The following is a 15,025-nucleotide window of genomic DNA, read 5'->3' on the forward strand; positions in this document are numbered from 1 at the left end:
ATTTACAGACTGCATCCATTCATGTAGTTTCGGTAACGTAAAATATGACTTAATAAAAAGAAAACATACAGGATCGTTCATTCGAACAACAAATTAATTCGCACTTTAGAAGAAACTTCTTTGGCGCATAAAATGATTTGTTTCTTCTACATAAAAGGGTACCGTTGATATTTAAGGAAAACAATTCTTTGAATAACGCAACAAAACTATTCCATCCTAGTTTCTTTCGATATATTTATTTTGACGATGTTTAAGATTTCAACGCTACGTAAAGAAGGAAAGTATTGAATCGTCATTTGAAATATTGAATCATTAAGTAAAAGCACCTTCAGATCGATATAATATAATTATCTTTCATGATCAGTTATTATTATACCAATACAACTGAAAACAAAGCAATATAGCTCTAAAAAAGTTTACAATTTTGAAGCTATGAAATACGCATATTAAAAAGAGAAGGTATTAAAAATAAAATTAGAAAGCTGTGTTGTTATAATTACTGTCATTATCAATATTACTATTAGGAATGTGTAACTATAATGTCATACAATTACTTCAATGTATAATAGAGTATTCTTTATTATTGAAGCTGCTCTATGTCTTACTGCCACTTTATTAGCATTTGTTTTAAGAATGGTTCAATATCGATGGTGCATTTTCAAATGCGAATTAGTTCTTACAATAAATGTGAATATATAGACATCCATGTAACTGGTACAATGATCATATGCACTCATCGTTATATTACAATCTTGCATCATTATTAATGATAGAGATTATCGAGGTGGCTTATTTTATTAGAATGGTATTGCACCGTTTGGTTGAATTAGCACATCGATATTATGTATCGCTAAATACCTATACTTATATGACGCCATCACTTCACGCTGATGCGGAGAAACATAACGCATCCATTTCGAGCGAAGTTAAATATGTTCATTACGTGGATGCTTAGCGAGTGACTTTAGCCGTTGTATTCAAGTCAATCGTATCGCTGTATATGTATATTTGCGAATTGAATTGTCGAATACTTACATTTTGTAAATTTCTCTTACCCGATACAATCATGCTCGCTATTGTCTATCGGCACATCTCAATATTTAGTCGATTTCCGAGGGTAGTAAATATCGCCATGCAAACTCTAGTTCTTTACTAGCATCCGAGCAACGTCGGTGAAGCCTATCTTCTGGCGGAAGCGTTACCATAGGAAATTCACCCTAAAAGTATACAATTTAATTAGAATTATCTGACAGCATATGCAGAATAATCTTTATTTTTAAAATATACGAGCATCTCACCAAACTTGCATCAGCCCATAGCGTTTCCAAAATCTCTCTGAAGGTGCACAGTTCTGTATAATTTGTGAAATATATGACCCAATCGCCACTGCTTTCGTGTACTTCTCGACACGCGAACTCCTTTGAATTAGCAAAAAAAAAAAATAACCGTTATGGAATCACGCAATACGCAACAAGCCTGTCAAAATACTTACCAGTATGCACCAAGATTGTTGAGTCAGAGGTACTCTAAAGGCCGTGAGGTCTTCTACAGAGGCACAGGAAAGCGTTTGTCCACGCTGCTTACCAGGGAATACTTCCTTCATGGCAACCAAGTGCTTGGTAGTCATGATAAGACTGCACGGTAAAGGTTCCCTATTCTCCGAAGCGTCGAACAATCCGGATGCACTTTGAACAAAACTTTGCAACCATTCTGAAGCAACATACTCGTCTGGAGCGGCGAATTGAAAGGCTTTGTTCGGCTTTAAAAGTATTTCGAACGTATGCGGACGATGGGAATTAGGGATTCTTCGACATCCTTGACAAAGACCACCCTTTAATGGAATCGCTCGTTTGGGAAGTCGTTGATTTGCATCCGTAAACATATAAACAACACCACCTTTCAGAACAAAATATCCCGCTTCCCATGGATTCGTAGGAGCATTAGGATGAAGCTGCTGATAAGTGTGTGGTCTATACATAAGGTCACCCTCCTTGGTCGGTCCACACGGTGTGCTAGGAGGTGACATGTGTTCATCTTCCATATATATAAGATTGTAATGTTCGATTCTTTCATCCTAAAATTTTAAGAAATTATAGGTTAGTTTCGAGTTAACATTTGTATCAACGAATGATTCGGAGTCACTTTCGTGTTTACGTACAGGATGTACAGCCGTATCGCAAAGAATCGAGTGTCTTAAAATATGCATGTCCGCGTAGCTCAATTCTTTGACTGCTGGAAGCTTTGGTTTTGTTGGAGATCGTCTCATTGCCATTTCTAGATGACCAATTAATTCTGAAGTAGTTTGGGAACTTCCCGTAGAAAATAAATATTGCATCTCGTAATCCGCGTTCGATAATAATATTGTTTGTGCATTTGGTCCAATCTGAAAAGTAATTTTTATGTCTAAAACTGTTAAATATAGATTTGACAAAGAACATCTTTGTTTGATCGAAACGTACCATAATAACATCTAACTCGTTATAAGGAATAACGAATTGATTGCTATAAGTGTGGTCCAGTTTCGAGCCTGTCAAGTATAGCGTCTTGTCCGTTAATAAGGCTATCATTGGTTTACTTTCTCCATTTGTCATGTACGAACTCCTAACTTTGTATACCTTGTATAATTCTTCCGTTTTGTCTCTGTATATGTGTTTTTTAAACAGTTCTCGTAACTTTAAACTAACTTTCTCACCGCTGAATTCTTGTTTTTCCGCTTCAACGTTCTCTTGTATCTCTCGATCAAGATTGTCGTTAAAATCTTTAAACGAATCATAGCTTGTTTTCACTCCCTTGATGTACAACGGATTCGATTTTTGTGACTTTTTGCTCCTTTTAATTTCGAATTTCCGCTCCGTGATAGACTTCAAGAATCTACTCAATAACGATGTCTTAGATGGTGCCTGTCTTAAAGGCGGCGGTGCCAATAATTTGTTGCTATTTTCCCCGGTCAATATCGACGTCATATTACGTTTTCTCGACGGTGAAGCTAGATGCCTACTATTTCTACGTTCATCCAAGTCCGATGTGGTAGTACTATCTACATCGGACCAATCATTGGAACTAGAGTATTTTCTGGAATTGGATGGACAAGGCATATCGACTTTCGACGGAGGATCTTCCACGATATTTCCGTAGGCTTTTTCAACAATATACGCCTCTTGCGCCTCGTTCTCTTCCAATTCAATTTCCATTTTAGGTCTTAACGATTTACCAGGATCCTCTTGACCTTCTGGCACACCGCGTTCCGAAATCGACAATCCACAAGCACATTTACAGTTGCTCTGACACAGTGACTGTTCACACGTTTTTATACAAGTTTTTTTCTCGTTGTCACTGTCGAAGATACTTGATGACGAGGAGTACGAATAATAATCCGAGTGTGCGTTCCTAGTGTTTACATTTTTTTGAACGTAAGGGGAATCTCCGTGGGCACACCAACTGTATCTTCCTTTCTGAACATCTTTCTTTTGAACCGAGTTAAGTGTTAAGAAACTCATAGAGAAATCAGCGTAGTTCTCATCGTCATCCAATTTCATAGTTTTCAAAATATCTTCGTGAAAACTGACGCGTTTTTTACTTTCCCCGCGTTTCTTTTTACGTTGTCTACGTTGCACCAGAGCTTCCGAGTTGGAAGATGACAAAATACTAGAGTCCGTCACGTTGATGGTATTCAAAATACCGTAAGGTGCTTCCATGTTTTCGCAATCCGAAATAGTCATGCTGAGTTCCAGGAGATTCGTGTCATTATTAATTACGTAGGAATTACGGGGATCAACGTTTCTCTTAAAACTATAACTACCGTCGCTGTAATAGCTGCTTCTTTTCTTTAATTCTTTGACGCCGTTGTCAAGCTTGCTATTTATTTTGTCTAACTTGGACTCGTCCAGGCTTTTACTATAAAAATCGAAATCCTTTAAAGTATCCAGACTGGAACAATTAAGCTCATTGTCATCGAGTTTCCTTGTTAAGTTTTGATTCTCTATGTCGCTTTTCGTCACAGATGTATTTTGAAATTTCGTGACCATTCCAGGTGATGGCGTAGGTGTCTTTCCATCTTCGCTAGAATCGCTGGAACTTAAGTTTTTATTGTCCTCCATGCGATTGTTTATCATCGTCTTGTATCTATTATTACGATACTTTGGAATTTCTTCGAGATTAAAGTCTTCCTAAAAAATACAAATAATCCCGTAATTTATACAAAATGTTAGTTACTCTTCAAGTATGGATTTCTTTAAAACGAAATGTACCTCTTTATAACTACTGGCGTCAGTCTCATTTGCAAGATCCATATCGCTGTCAAATGCAACACCACTATCACCAGGAGAAGCTAAACTCGAAGAAACACTAGACGATCTAAGATGTAACGATAATATGGTTCCGGAAGGATTTACGCTCATAGGCCTTTGAGGCATATAATTGCAGGTATCCAGATATGTCACGTCCTAGGTAGCAAAAAAATTTATTATATTTTGTATCTTTCGTTATTTTATCGCGAACCAAAAAATTATAATTGCCCGATACACGTATAAGTACAAATTGTTCTCAAAGGATTTTCCATGAACAAACAAAGAAGGTGATATAACGTGAATGAAAAATAGGTGTCCATTAAAGATAACTTATTGCCCCTTAAATTCATGAAAACAGATTCAGCTTGGTATGCAACTCTTGCTAAGTGACAGACATTATTTATTATCGAGATAATTGTAACCAGGGGGTGATACTGATATCAACACGAGGGAAGTCAAGTAAAAAACTGCAAAACACGTTACTGTAAAATGCCGACGACCACACGTCGATATCGTCACTGGCGTTTATTGTGACTCTATAAAACGCAAAAGTATAAGAATAGATGCTTGTTGCATACGATAGCAGATATCTGTGCATTCTAAAGAGACTTTGTGAAATAAATCTTGTCAAAAAACACCAATTAACGTTTAAGATACATATAAAATATAAAAATCGAAAGAAGAGTACAGGATATAGCATGTATTCTTCGTTCTATATAGGACGTAAATGTATATATAGACTACATTTTATATCAGAAAGAACCTTTTAAATTTTATTAGTATAATAATAGTTCAACATACCAGTTCCAATGTGAAGGATACATTTTCTAGTCCCGCGAGGAGATTAACTAGTTGATTGGTCTTATCAGCGTCTCGAACAAGGGCATGGGGAAAGTACTGCTTTTTTAATGTCTTTGTGTCCCGTAACAAACAGGCTAAGTAACTTTCAAAGCTGCCTTCGCTAAGGGTATGGTAAAGCCATGCTCGTCCTATAAAATACATAATGTTACGTAACAGAATTCTCTCGTTAGAATTACACAATTTTTATATTCATTTTCAAATTAGATGTAAAATATAGGCATACCTTTTCCGATGGAAGTTAGGACACTTTGAAGAGCATGAATTACAACAACGGTATCTTGGTGACTAAGTTCACGAGCAGTACCCCAATACCCGTGTCGTTCTACGCGTAGTCCATGGCGTAATGCTCGATCTAACCAATAGACCAACCAAGAATCTCCATCTAAGGCTACCGTACCGTACAGGCTCTGAGCATAAACCTATATAAAACAGATAAGATTATTTCGTTTAGCCGATAATCAATTGTTAATAATAAAAATCATTTTAATAATAAATGGTTAATTGTAACTGTAAATCTGGAGTTTAAGCAAAACTTATATAAACTCCTTAGAAGATAGATACATTATCGAAACACAAAATAAACAAAATACTTACGCATAACTATTCCGTGACATACTACTGTCGTTGTAAAGATTTCGCAAGGTGATAAAAAACCACAACAATGATCGTACACAGTACGGGCATCAACGCGACGAAAATCAGAATTGAAACAAGAAAAGTAATTTACAAAGAAAAGAAGAACGCGGATTCATCGATCCGCGGGGATCCAAAAGAGCAGCGAACGAAATGTCACGGTTAACTGACAGGTGCATGAATAAACAGCAAAAAAAAAAGGCACGTCGTCACAAGTCACAAGTCACGTTATAGATTGTGATGCGAAAGGAATCGCGCACGAAAAATGAAAAATATTGATGACGTAGAGCACATGTATATACCTCGAGTTCAGAAAGAACAGGAGACAATAAAATGCTTCGAAGCATGTTAAACGGCTGACGCTCTAAAGCGCGCGTGTGCGTGCAGTTTCGATTTCACGTACTTACATACTCCGTATGGTTAAGTCGTTCGAGAGACCAGATTGTATTTAGAGAACAAGTTTAGGAAAGAAAAGAGAACGAATTCTGTCGAAATTAGAGGACGATTAAGGTTTGCATCGCGATCCATGTAGATTTAAATCCGCGTTACGAAGGTGCATACAAACTTATCTACATACGTATACATATAAATGACGTATGGCCTTGATACGTCATCCCTATGCTGGAGCAGACACTCACCAATTTGACAGCTTTCGTTAGTTCCTGAAGTATTCTCCCCTTGGACAGTACCTTGTCGGTACAAAGGTCCATATCTTCCTGACTTGGCATTTCAATCTAATTTTACATGATTTTTATTGCGTGATAATACGAATTTTCAGAGAAAAGTCGTGTAAAGCGTAGGGATAGGGAAGACCAAACGCGGCTCCGTCGCGACGTTGGTAGAGTTGCACTGAACTGACACAGTCGCCGGGTGGACTCATTGATTTTAGCTACGCGCAGGCCGAGCGCCAATATCAAATGCCCCTTTTTAATCGTCACTCTCTTTTGTTTTTCTTTATTATTCGTTACGACTGTATTACGAATTATGAGCTTGTTGGCCTCTGGTTAACTCACAGATTACAATCCTCACGGCGTCAATTCGCGAACAGAATTGGGCATAATTCTTTCGGATAAAATGTTTATATCGTTTATTACGATACTTTTTAAATTGAATTTTATTTTATCGATACAACAGAAACAAATTACACAACGTAGAAAAAATATCATTTCGTAACGAAATCTCTTATATGTATAGCGTAGTATCAAATACGATGTTATCGACCAAACCAGCGAAAAAAATATGAGATATGGGTCGGTAAGTCGCGAGTAGCTTGGTGCTGATCGATATCAATTTTCGTGTACACGTTGCGTTGATTTCGAATTTCAAACGATATTCGAGAGCTTTTTAAATTTGTTAAGTTGTTGTTTAGTTTGAATCGATTAATTTTTTCGATTGTAACTTACCTACCGTACTAACGGCGCTGTTTACTCAAATGGTAGATAAAGCGTTGATTTATCGTGAAAACGAGTAAAGAATTCTTCTTCGACGCGATAAACAATACGATTTTAATGGATCAGTGTAATCTGTCATGGAAAGGTCAAAGGTATACGCATAGCTATCGTTTTCGTATTACGATATGAAGTAACTTGAACATTTTTAAACGTGTTATATGTTTTCCAGTGCCTTTCCGATGCCAATTAATATTATTTGTATATTTGGTATCGAAATTTTATCTGAATCCAAGCAACGCGACGATAGCGTATGTCGCAAGTGATTTAAAATAAAAGATTATCATATTTCAGCAAGAAAATACATTTTTTTAACCTACGGTGGGTAACGCGTTCGCGAGCAGATATTGTTACCGATATCTGCGGTGTATGTCAAAGACACGTTCTTTACACAATCATTGTATTACAAAAATGATGTCTGTTTTGTTAATTAATTACGTTTTCCTGAAGTATTCGACAACAGGACTCCACGGATAAATGGCAAAACGAATTTGTGAACTTAAGAAGTATCTACGTCGATACGAGTGTCGATAAGAGAAAAATTTCATCGATAAAAACTACTCTAGGTAAGAATAAGTTTTGACGAATTTCGATGCAAAGGCGATGCGCTATCTTGCTGTTAATCATTCGAGGTCCTATCCGTTAGACTTGTAAAGACACCGGATCAGATAAGAGGGTGATACAATTATGTTTGAATTGTGATTGGCCGCGGCCGAATAGGTAATTTTCCGTTTGTAGCGAACAATAATTTGTCAGTCGTATTTTAGCAAGAGAAGACGAGGGATGACTGTATATAAGACAGGTGAAAAAGCATTGTGTGTACTATTTAAACGTTATATGCATTCGTAAGCGGAGCAGTTGTTTCGGCAATCCGTGATATCTTTTGCATCAGAAAATAATCGAAACGACTACGACTTTCGTCCAACTATGTAAATCGCGCGAGTGTTTACGCCACGTTCGAGTTTTATGAATTTATATTCATTAAAAGTATAAAAAACAGTGTAGGATAATTGATATACCCAACACACAATAACGAAGGTAACCGTTCGTATGTACATAGTGTATCATCTCTTAATTATTGTGTATATTTTCACATATAATTACATATTTTTACCATACCTTTTAAATATTATTTCGTTAATATTTTATCGATTACAAACGCCTGCGACGTTTGTTGGTAAATTGTATAGGCGCCACTAATTATCTGTGTTTGATCTACAAATCACGCGACGATGCACGTTTCAGCAGTGCAATCCTAATGTATACAAAGTTTGCAGGTTCTCCGTCGAATTCTATTTTTACCTGGTCGTTTATCATCGTGATCATCGTCTGATCGTGTTGTGGCTGATTCTGAACTTTGTCGCGAAAGATAGAAAGAGAAATGAGCAAAATGACCGCGGGAGTGAAAACGATGGAATTTTTCAAATTAAGTCGACGAATTCGACGACGGCTGGAGAGTCGGAATGGTGAGTAACCTAAATACAAATATTGTCTCGATTCGAACCGAATCGCGATGTTATCAAACAATTGTCGATAACAGCCTGAAACGTAATTCTACTTAATCGACTGTTAAGATCTGTCGCGCGTGGTACTATTTACGTCGCGTCATATACCCACATACATACATATACACGCAAGACGTAACGTGCAACACCAACACTAGGCTGAAACCTGGATCGACACCAATATTTTCGTTTCCGCAAACGTTCGATCTAGCCTTTAACGGATCCAATTAAGATTTTCGATACAATGTTCCTTTTCCATGTGTATTCTAATCTAATCGATCGTGTGATCGTACGCGCACTTACACATTACAGCGTTATAGCATTATAGACGCGTTATAGTACAGACTTGGATTGCTTCTATCTTGATAAGTTTCAGATTGCGGCATGGTTAAGGACTTGTCGATTTCTCCTCGCACGAGGGATTCACATGTTTTGGTTTGACTCATCTTGTCGAAATATTCCGTCTCTCGTAGATTACCAATCGGTTATCTCGTTCGTTCCGTCTTGTAGTTCCAGGTTGCTACCCCCGTATTATACGATTACTACTATTATTGATAATATCTTGTTACAACTTGCTTCATGTCATGTGTCATGTGCCGATTTTTTTAAAACGTCTAGTTCGATAATACAAGGTCTCGCTATGGAGTCTGGACCGTGATAATCAGCGTGTAGTTCCGTGCAAAATTCTCCAGCGTAAATACATATAGGTCTTCGTTTCGGCACGTTTCATTATTTCTTTTCTTTTTCTATACCTTAATGTTTGTTGGCAATTCTTAACGGACCGAGTATATCTGTTTACTGTAGGTACGTAAATGTTACGTGTACTAATATCGTATCGTGTAATAAGCAATTGCATCGTTTAACGAGAGATCCGATACTCGAAGAGGTCTGAAACATTCTCTGAATTAAGTAATCGTTAAAAATATGACCGCCTTAAATTTCATCGATTTTTTCCCCTCCGGCTCATAAATCACAACCGGTTTATCTTTGCATTCGTTCAATTTGAAAATATTTAATTTGCAATCGTGTAATGCCCTCCTGGTTCACCAAAGTCCCCTGCGAACAATTTCATTCTCGACCATTCGATAATTTCCTCCTGTCGCAAACTACGTTACGGTAAATTACGGTCATCTCGTATTTCTTCCGTAAACTGACTGAAACGTTCGATAATTCACCAGCGTGAGCGAAGCCGCAAAATCATGGACGCGATTTATTACGAGCATTATTCGTCGTATATATGCGTAATGAACGCAGATACGCGAGGACCTTATCTCGCGGACAGTTACATAAAAAAAAAAAAAAAAGAAAAAAAAGAAACAGAAAAGAGAAACTACTGAAATATAATCTGACCCGAGGAACATGAAGCGAGGACCGAGACCCCGGAGCACCGATTTCTTTGTAAATATCACGATCGAACAGTGTTCCTCTTTACTCTGTGCCGATTAGAAACTTATAGACTTCAGATTAGAAACATCAGTTCTTAGCATTGGTGTTTTCATGCTTGCCGCGTTTCCCTCGGTATCGCAATCTTAATAGTTACTGGATACGTTTATTGGTAAACTTGCGGGAACGAGCTTTAACAACAAGTCGTAAAAACTCTTTGGTGCGAAAACAGTTAACAGTGATTAATTTGCTGTACGAGAAGTGTACGTGTCCGAAGAAGTGAATTCTGCACGATGGAATTGCGGAAATGTTCGTGTTTCGGTCGGTATTATAAACATATATTTGTTCTTTGTTTTTTTACACAGTGAGCGATCAACTCCTTGGTGACGGCGAGGATAAGAGAAAAAGGGTCTCGTTCGATATCGACACGAACATGCTGAAAATTGGATTCATCGGAGGCGGAAGAATGGCCCACTCTCTGGCCAAGGGTTTCATTCGCGCCGGTAAAACTAACATCCGACACGCACGTGTTACGATAGCGTTATCATCGCATTTAAACTGTTAATATCTGAGTGAGAAGTGAATGGCACTCGAGTTTGAGTTTAATTACGTTTTCATGAATCATATTTTTCATCGAATCGAGTTACAATTTCTAACAGCAACGTATCTTTTGCAGGCTTAAGCAAGGGTGAAATGATGTTGGCGAGCTGTCTTCAAAACGATGTGGGCAGCATAGACTCGTTCAAGGTGGGTTGATTTCTTAATCCTGAAAATAATAAATTTCTATCTTCTAGAGACTTATTGATTATTTGTCATCGATGCATTTCCGATACACAGATAAAAATGACAAAGTGTAATTAAACGATTATCGTCGTTATCGATTTCGCCATTTGTCTCGAAAACACATCGAAACGACAAATTCTTCATTTCATGTTTGATCGCTAAACGTACATACCGAAATATACATACCGATATACATATACCGATCTCGAGTCGATCGGCTATTACATATAACAATATCCGAAAAATCGTTAACACGTACGATCAGCAATTATCGGTGGTTCGATGACAGCTTCGGTCAGTGATTTCGCGATATTTTATCTTAATGTAGAGTCGATTCTTAAATTTAAAGATTACTCGATAACGCACGAATCTTAGAATTGGAAATTATGGAGTGAAATGCTCGATGATCGAATCAACTGTTGTTTCTCGGTCATTATCGTACTTAGGAAAATTACCAATACCATACCGCGCGTTATCTCGTACGATAAGTCCATTAATTTCATTGAATGTCTGGAATTATGTTTATCTGAAATTTGTTAAGTGTATCGATATATGCACATTGTCGTTGATCGATAAATTTAGACCGAGTTATTTTAGGAAATAGGATCGAAAACCGTATTTTCCAACGGGCCTGTGGTCGAATATGGCGACGTTCTTATTCTGTCTGTGAAACCGCAAGTGGTTCCACAAGTTCTTCCGGATTTAAAAAATTACAATAAACTTTTGCTGTCTATCGCTATGGGCGTTCCGTTGGCATCGTTAGAAAAGGTAAGTACACAAAATGTTAATTTATATTTAAACGGTACTAATTTTCAAAAACATTTCGTATTAATTTCAGGCTCTACCAGAGGGAACACCGGTGATAAGAGTGATGCCTAATACACCAGCCCTCGTTGGATGCGGTGCATCGGTGTTTGCTCGTGGAAAATACGCCGGTGACAAAGAAGCCGAAATAGCGGAGAAGTTGTTTTCCGCCGTTGGTATCTGCGAAGAGATACCCGAATACTTAATCGATCCCGTTACTGCTCTGGCTAGCTCTGGTCCTGCATACGTAAGTAATATTATTATGAATGCCGGCACCTAGAAAAATGAAAAAGAAATGCAAAAAGCATAACTCTTCGCACAGGTATACATGATGATAGAGGCTATGGCTGATGGAGGCGTAAAAATGGGACTCACGAGATCGACCGCTTTAAAGTTAGCAGCGCAAACTGTTCTTGGCGCTGGTACCATGGTCAAAGAAACGAATATCCATCCAGGACAACTGAAGGACGATGTGGCGTCGCCAGCAGGTTCGACGATATTGCACTTGGAATTATATAATACGTTTGTTGACCCTTCACGTATTATGTTATTTAGCATTTTTTTTTTCTTAGGGTGTACCATAGCAGGAATTCATTATCTGGAACAGCAAGGTTTGAGATCAGCTGTAATCGGTGCAGTTGAAGCTGCAACGAAGCGATGCAAGGAAGTTAACGCGCTCTCGGACGTAAGTTAAAATTGAACGAAAATGCGATGACGCAGCAGGAACAAAGGGAATAGAAAAGTAGTCTTGAAAATTATAGAAAGGAAATTAAATTATAGTCATAACGTGCTTTAACTTGCTACATTTTTTCGTACAATATTGTATTTTTCCTTTATGCATCGTATATGAAATGTGTGATTTAATCTTTTTAGAAATATTTTATGTATTTTGTAAATAAGTTCTTTAATACGTTAAACGTTACAATTGCAATTTATTGTCCGTTTAAGGCGTAGCGATTAAAAATATAGATCTGTTATTTCTTGACAATAATGCATTTTACAACGAATTACATTTTACAACATATAAAAATGTGTAAATATTTTTTGTTTTGTAATAACATTTATATACGTACGTTTTCGCTTATAATTAAGCAGTATAGTAACTATATCTGAACTCTGTACAGTGTAAACTTTATAATAATAATCTTTAAATAGATTACACGACATACAGTATAAAATACAGCCTTATGTACTGAAATACATACAAAATTATGTATCATTTTATATTTATGTTTTACAACAAATTTTATAGTCGACACTTGTGCGTCACATATAAATATTATCGTGAAATAAAGATGTTCGATGATATTCGATAAATACTGTTTTTAAATTTGAACTGGTCGCGGTGTTTCCTCTCGACTGGTCTCCACTCTCCTAAATTGTCGAATTAATCAATTGCGCGTTCTCCTTAGGTTTTGTTTGTTTGAAAGCAAGATTAAACTCTGTCTTAAACATTTCCCTATAATAACTCTCTTTAACTATATCGCTTTCTGGAATGCCTTCGTCTTTACATTTTGATACATAGAGTTTGTGCATCGCAACTATACTTAACGCGGAGTCCAAATATCTCTTTTCCATGCGATCCTTTGAATTTGTTGATTTCTCTGTTGGAAACGAATTGATATGTTCGCGTACTCTATCTTTAACAGTTTCACTCTTTTTCGTTTTTGGTGTATGTCTTCCTCTTTGATCTGGTCCTATGACTCCGCTAGGGGATGTTCTTTTTTTGTCCATTACATGTCGTACAAATTTTTCAGAAACTGCAAACGTGCTGAGGAACATGCACTTGCATACCGTAATAAATTCTCCTTTCGATAAAAGCGAGTACGTGAACGTGATTTGTCGACGATGTTCTGATTTAACATTTCCACGACATCGAGTACGTTGTTTCGGGGATTCCTTTACGGAGAGCGCAACGTACTGTTTCCGTTGCTCCCAACTGCACGTTTTCCAAAAAATATTATGAAGTTCTTCCCGTGCTGATTCATCTATTTTCTCGATACAACGCATACGACATTTACACGGAGGTCCCATGGCTTTAGCTGGTACTAATCTTCCTAAAAATTTCTAAATTTTTTAAATAATTTTTTTAATAATTTAAATAAATTTTTAATCATTTTTTACAATTACCTCCTACACCAATGTATTCTTCGCCTCTTAGTCTAGCATTTTTCTTTACATTTACCTTCCATAACTCTGGATGTTTGGTACGTTTTAAAGGTTCTCTATGCTGCCTTATAGTTTTTGGCTTTTTTGGTTGCTTAGGTATTATAGACTTTGTTCCATGCGATCCTGCTTGTTCTAATCTATTTGGCTGAGTATTTGTAGAATAATCTGAAAAAATATAATTATTCATAAATTCAGAAAATTGTACTATTTCGATTACAAACTTCTTACTACTCTAAGTTCATACTTGTTAATGGATAGTTTGACGAGGGAACTGGTTCTTGTTGACATTCAGGTTGTATATTCATATTTTGATTGGATACATCTTTCCACCATTGAACATTTGTTGATACATCGATGAAGGTACTTATAGAAACTATAGTAATAGTTAAGCAAATCATTGACAAAAACTAATACAACTGTTAGTTGAACTTTATGTACTGTTTACTCCTATTATACTTGCCTATATTATCCTGAAATTTGTAGTAGGATGGCTCAAAGGAAAACGTCTGTCCTTGATTCCCATTTATCGATCGTTCGTCGAGCCAAGATCCTGATTCCTTTACTGTCAGTTGCCTATCTAAACGAGCCGAATTTACGACCGTCACATTTGACTCGGTTGTGTCATCCATTATCGTTACATTATTTGAGTTTAAAGAGCGTGATAAATGACAAAAGTATTTATTTCAAATATACATTTGGAGCCTTGCATTTTACCATTACATTACAATAACTACATACATTCATATGTTCGTGGACAATATAGATAACATATTTATGTACGGGACGCAGATGCGTAGCGTAGATCAGTGGAAAAATTAAAGGAACATTTTTGCAAAGATTTGCATTAAACTTAAATAATTATGAATATTTTTCGACGATTATACACAATTGTCCTAGAAATTACATAACCTAAAAATGTCAGTAAAATGTTTCACACAATATTACACGTGGGTTGAACCAGGTTCAACTGGGTTCAACCAGGTTCAACCAGTTCAACCACTACCAGATCGCACCATGTCGATTCGATCAAGCAAGTCTTGCAATCTTTTGAATGAGGGCGTTGCTAAAACAGAGACTGTATTTCGATCACAGTAGCGTCTCTCTATCTTCTTGTATCGCTAATTGATGCCTCCCCAAGTCCCCAAGCAAAAAG

General features: G+C 36.9%; 3 protein-coding genes across 9 annotated transcripts; 1 reads left to right on the forward strand and 2 right to left on the reverse strand.

Moving 5' to 3' along the window:
- Positions 1–347: 347 nt before the first annotated feature.
- On the reverse strand, positions 348–6,648 carry LOC128872045 (pleckstrin homology domain-containing family M member 2). Its single transcript, XM_054114338.1, has 9 exons — positions 6,419–6,648; positions 5,371–5,566; positions 5,088–5,275; positions 4,248–4,442; positions 2,460–4,166; positions 2,159–2,383; positions 1,493–2,074; positions 1,299–1,418; positions 348–1,217 (listed from the first exon to the last, which is right to left on the reverse strand). The coding sequence occupies exons 1-9, from the start codon at positions 6,506–6,508 to the stop codon at positions 1,101–1,103; spliced, it is 3,420 nt and encodes a 1,139-aa protein (XP_053970313.1). The 5' UTR covers positions 6,509–6,648; the 3' UTR covers positions 348–1,100.
- Positions 6,649–7,906: 1,258 nt separating this feature from the next.
- LOC128884731 (pyrroline-5-carboxylate reductase 2-like) lies at positions 7,907–13,011 on the forward strand. 5 transcript variants are annotated; one of them, XM_054138320.1, is made up of 8 exons: positions 7,907–8,030; positions 8,506–8,694; positions 10,482–10,619; positions 10,793–10,863; positions 11,497–11,667; positions 11,738–11,950; positions 12,026–12,191; positions 12,276–13,011. In XM_054138320.1, exons 2-8 carry the CDS (start codon positions 8,610–8,612, stop codon positions 12,395–12,397), a joined length of 966 nt encoding a protein of 321 aa, XP_053994295.1. In that variant the 5' UTR covers positions 7,907–8,030; positions 8,506–8,609; the 3' UTR covers positions 12,398–13,011. The 5 variants fall into 5 exon arrangements, with proteins under 5 accessions (XP_053994295.1, XP_053994294.1, XP_053994293.1 ...); XM_054138319.1 differs by having other exon boundaries at positions 7,986–8,266; positions 8,499–8,694; XM_054138318.1 differs by having other exon boundaries at positions 7,986–8,266.
- LOC128884729 (uncharacterized) lies at positions 12,825–14,984 on the reverse strand. Of its 3 annotated transcripts, none has more exons than XM_054138315.1 (4): positions 14,333–14,984; positions 14,117–14,245; positions 13,889–14,037; positions 12,825–13,770 (listed from the first exon to the last, which is right to left on the reverse strand). In XM_054138315.1, exons 1-4 carry the CDS (start codon positions 14,499–14,501, stop codon positions 13,078–13,080), a joined length of 1,140 nt encoding a protein of 379 aa, XP_053994290.1. In that variant the 5' UTR covers positions 14,502–14,984; the 3' UTR covers positions 12,825–13,077. The 3 variants fall into 3 exon arrangements, with proteins under 3 accessions (XP_053994290.1, XP_053994289.1, XP_053994291.1); XM_054138314.1 differs by having other exon boundaries at positions 12,825–13,760; positions 13,834–14,037; XM_054138316.1 differs by having other exon boundaries at positions 13,630–13,770; positions 13,834–14,037.
- Positions 14,985–15,025: the final 41 nt, after the last annotated feature.

The sequence above is a fragment of the Hylaeus volcanicus genome, chromosome 2, assembly GCF_026283585.1.
Source record: "Hylaeus volcanicus isolate JK05 chromosome 2, UHH_iyHylVolc1.0_haploid, whole genome shotgun sequence".
Classification (NCBI taxonomy): Eukaryota; Metazoa; Arthropoda; class Insecta; order Hymenoptera; family Colletidae; genus Hylaeus; species Hylaeus volcanicus.

Bases quoted from the DNA above. Each gene is read 5' to 3' on its own strand.
- LOC128872045 (XM_054114338.1), bottom strand. From the start codon at position 6,508: ATGCCAAGTCAGGAAGATATGGACCTTTGTACCGACAAGGTACTGTCC. The intron at 4,443-5,087 runs GTATGTTGAACT...TTTGCTACCTAG, and splicing joins TATCCTTCACATTGGAACTG to GACGTGACATATCTGGATAC. The intron at 1,218-1,298 runs GTGAGATGCTCG...GTATACTTTTAG, and splicing joins TATGGGCTGATGCAAGTTTG to GGTGAATTTCCTATGGTAAC.
- LOC128884731 (XM_054138320.1), top strand. From the start codon at position 8,610: ATGAGCAAAATGACCGCGGGAGTGAAAACGATGGAATTTTTCAAATTA. The intron at 8,695-10,481 runs GTGAGTAACCTA...TTTTTTACACAG, and splicing joins ACGGCTGGAGAGTCGGAATG to TGAGCGATCAACTCCTTGGT. The intron at 11,668-11,737 runs GTAAGTACACAA...TATTAATTTCAG, and splicing joins CGTTGGCATCGTTAGAAAAG to GCTCTACCAGAGGGAACACC.
- LOC128884729 (XM_054138314.1), bottom strand. From the start codon at position 14,501: ATGGATGACACAACCGAGTCAAATGTGACGGTCGTAAATTCGGCTCGT. The intron at 14,246-14,332 runs GCAAGTATAATA...CTATTACTATAG, and splicing joins CAAATTTCAGGATAATATAG to TTTCTATAAGTACCTTCATC. The intron at 13,761-13,833 runs GTAATTGTAAAA...AGAAATTTTTAG, and splicing joins AGAATACATTGGTGTAGGAG to GAAGATTAGTACCAGCTAAA.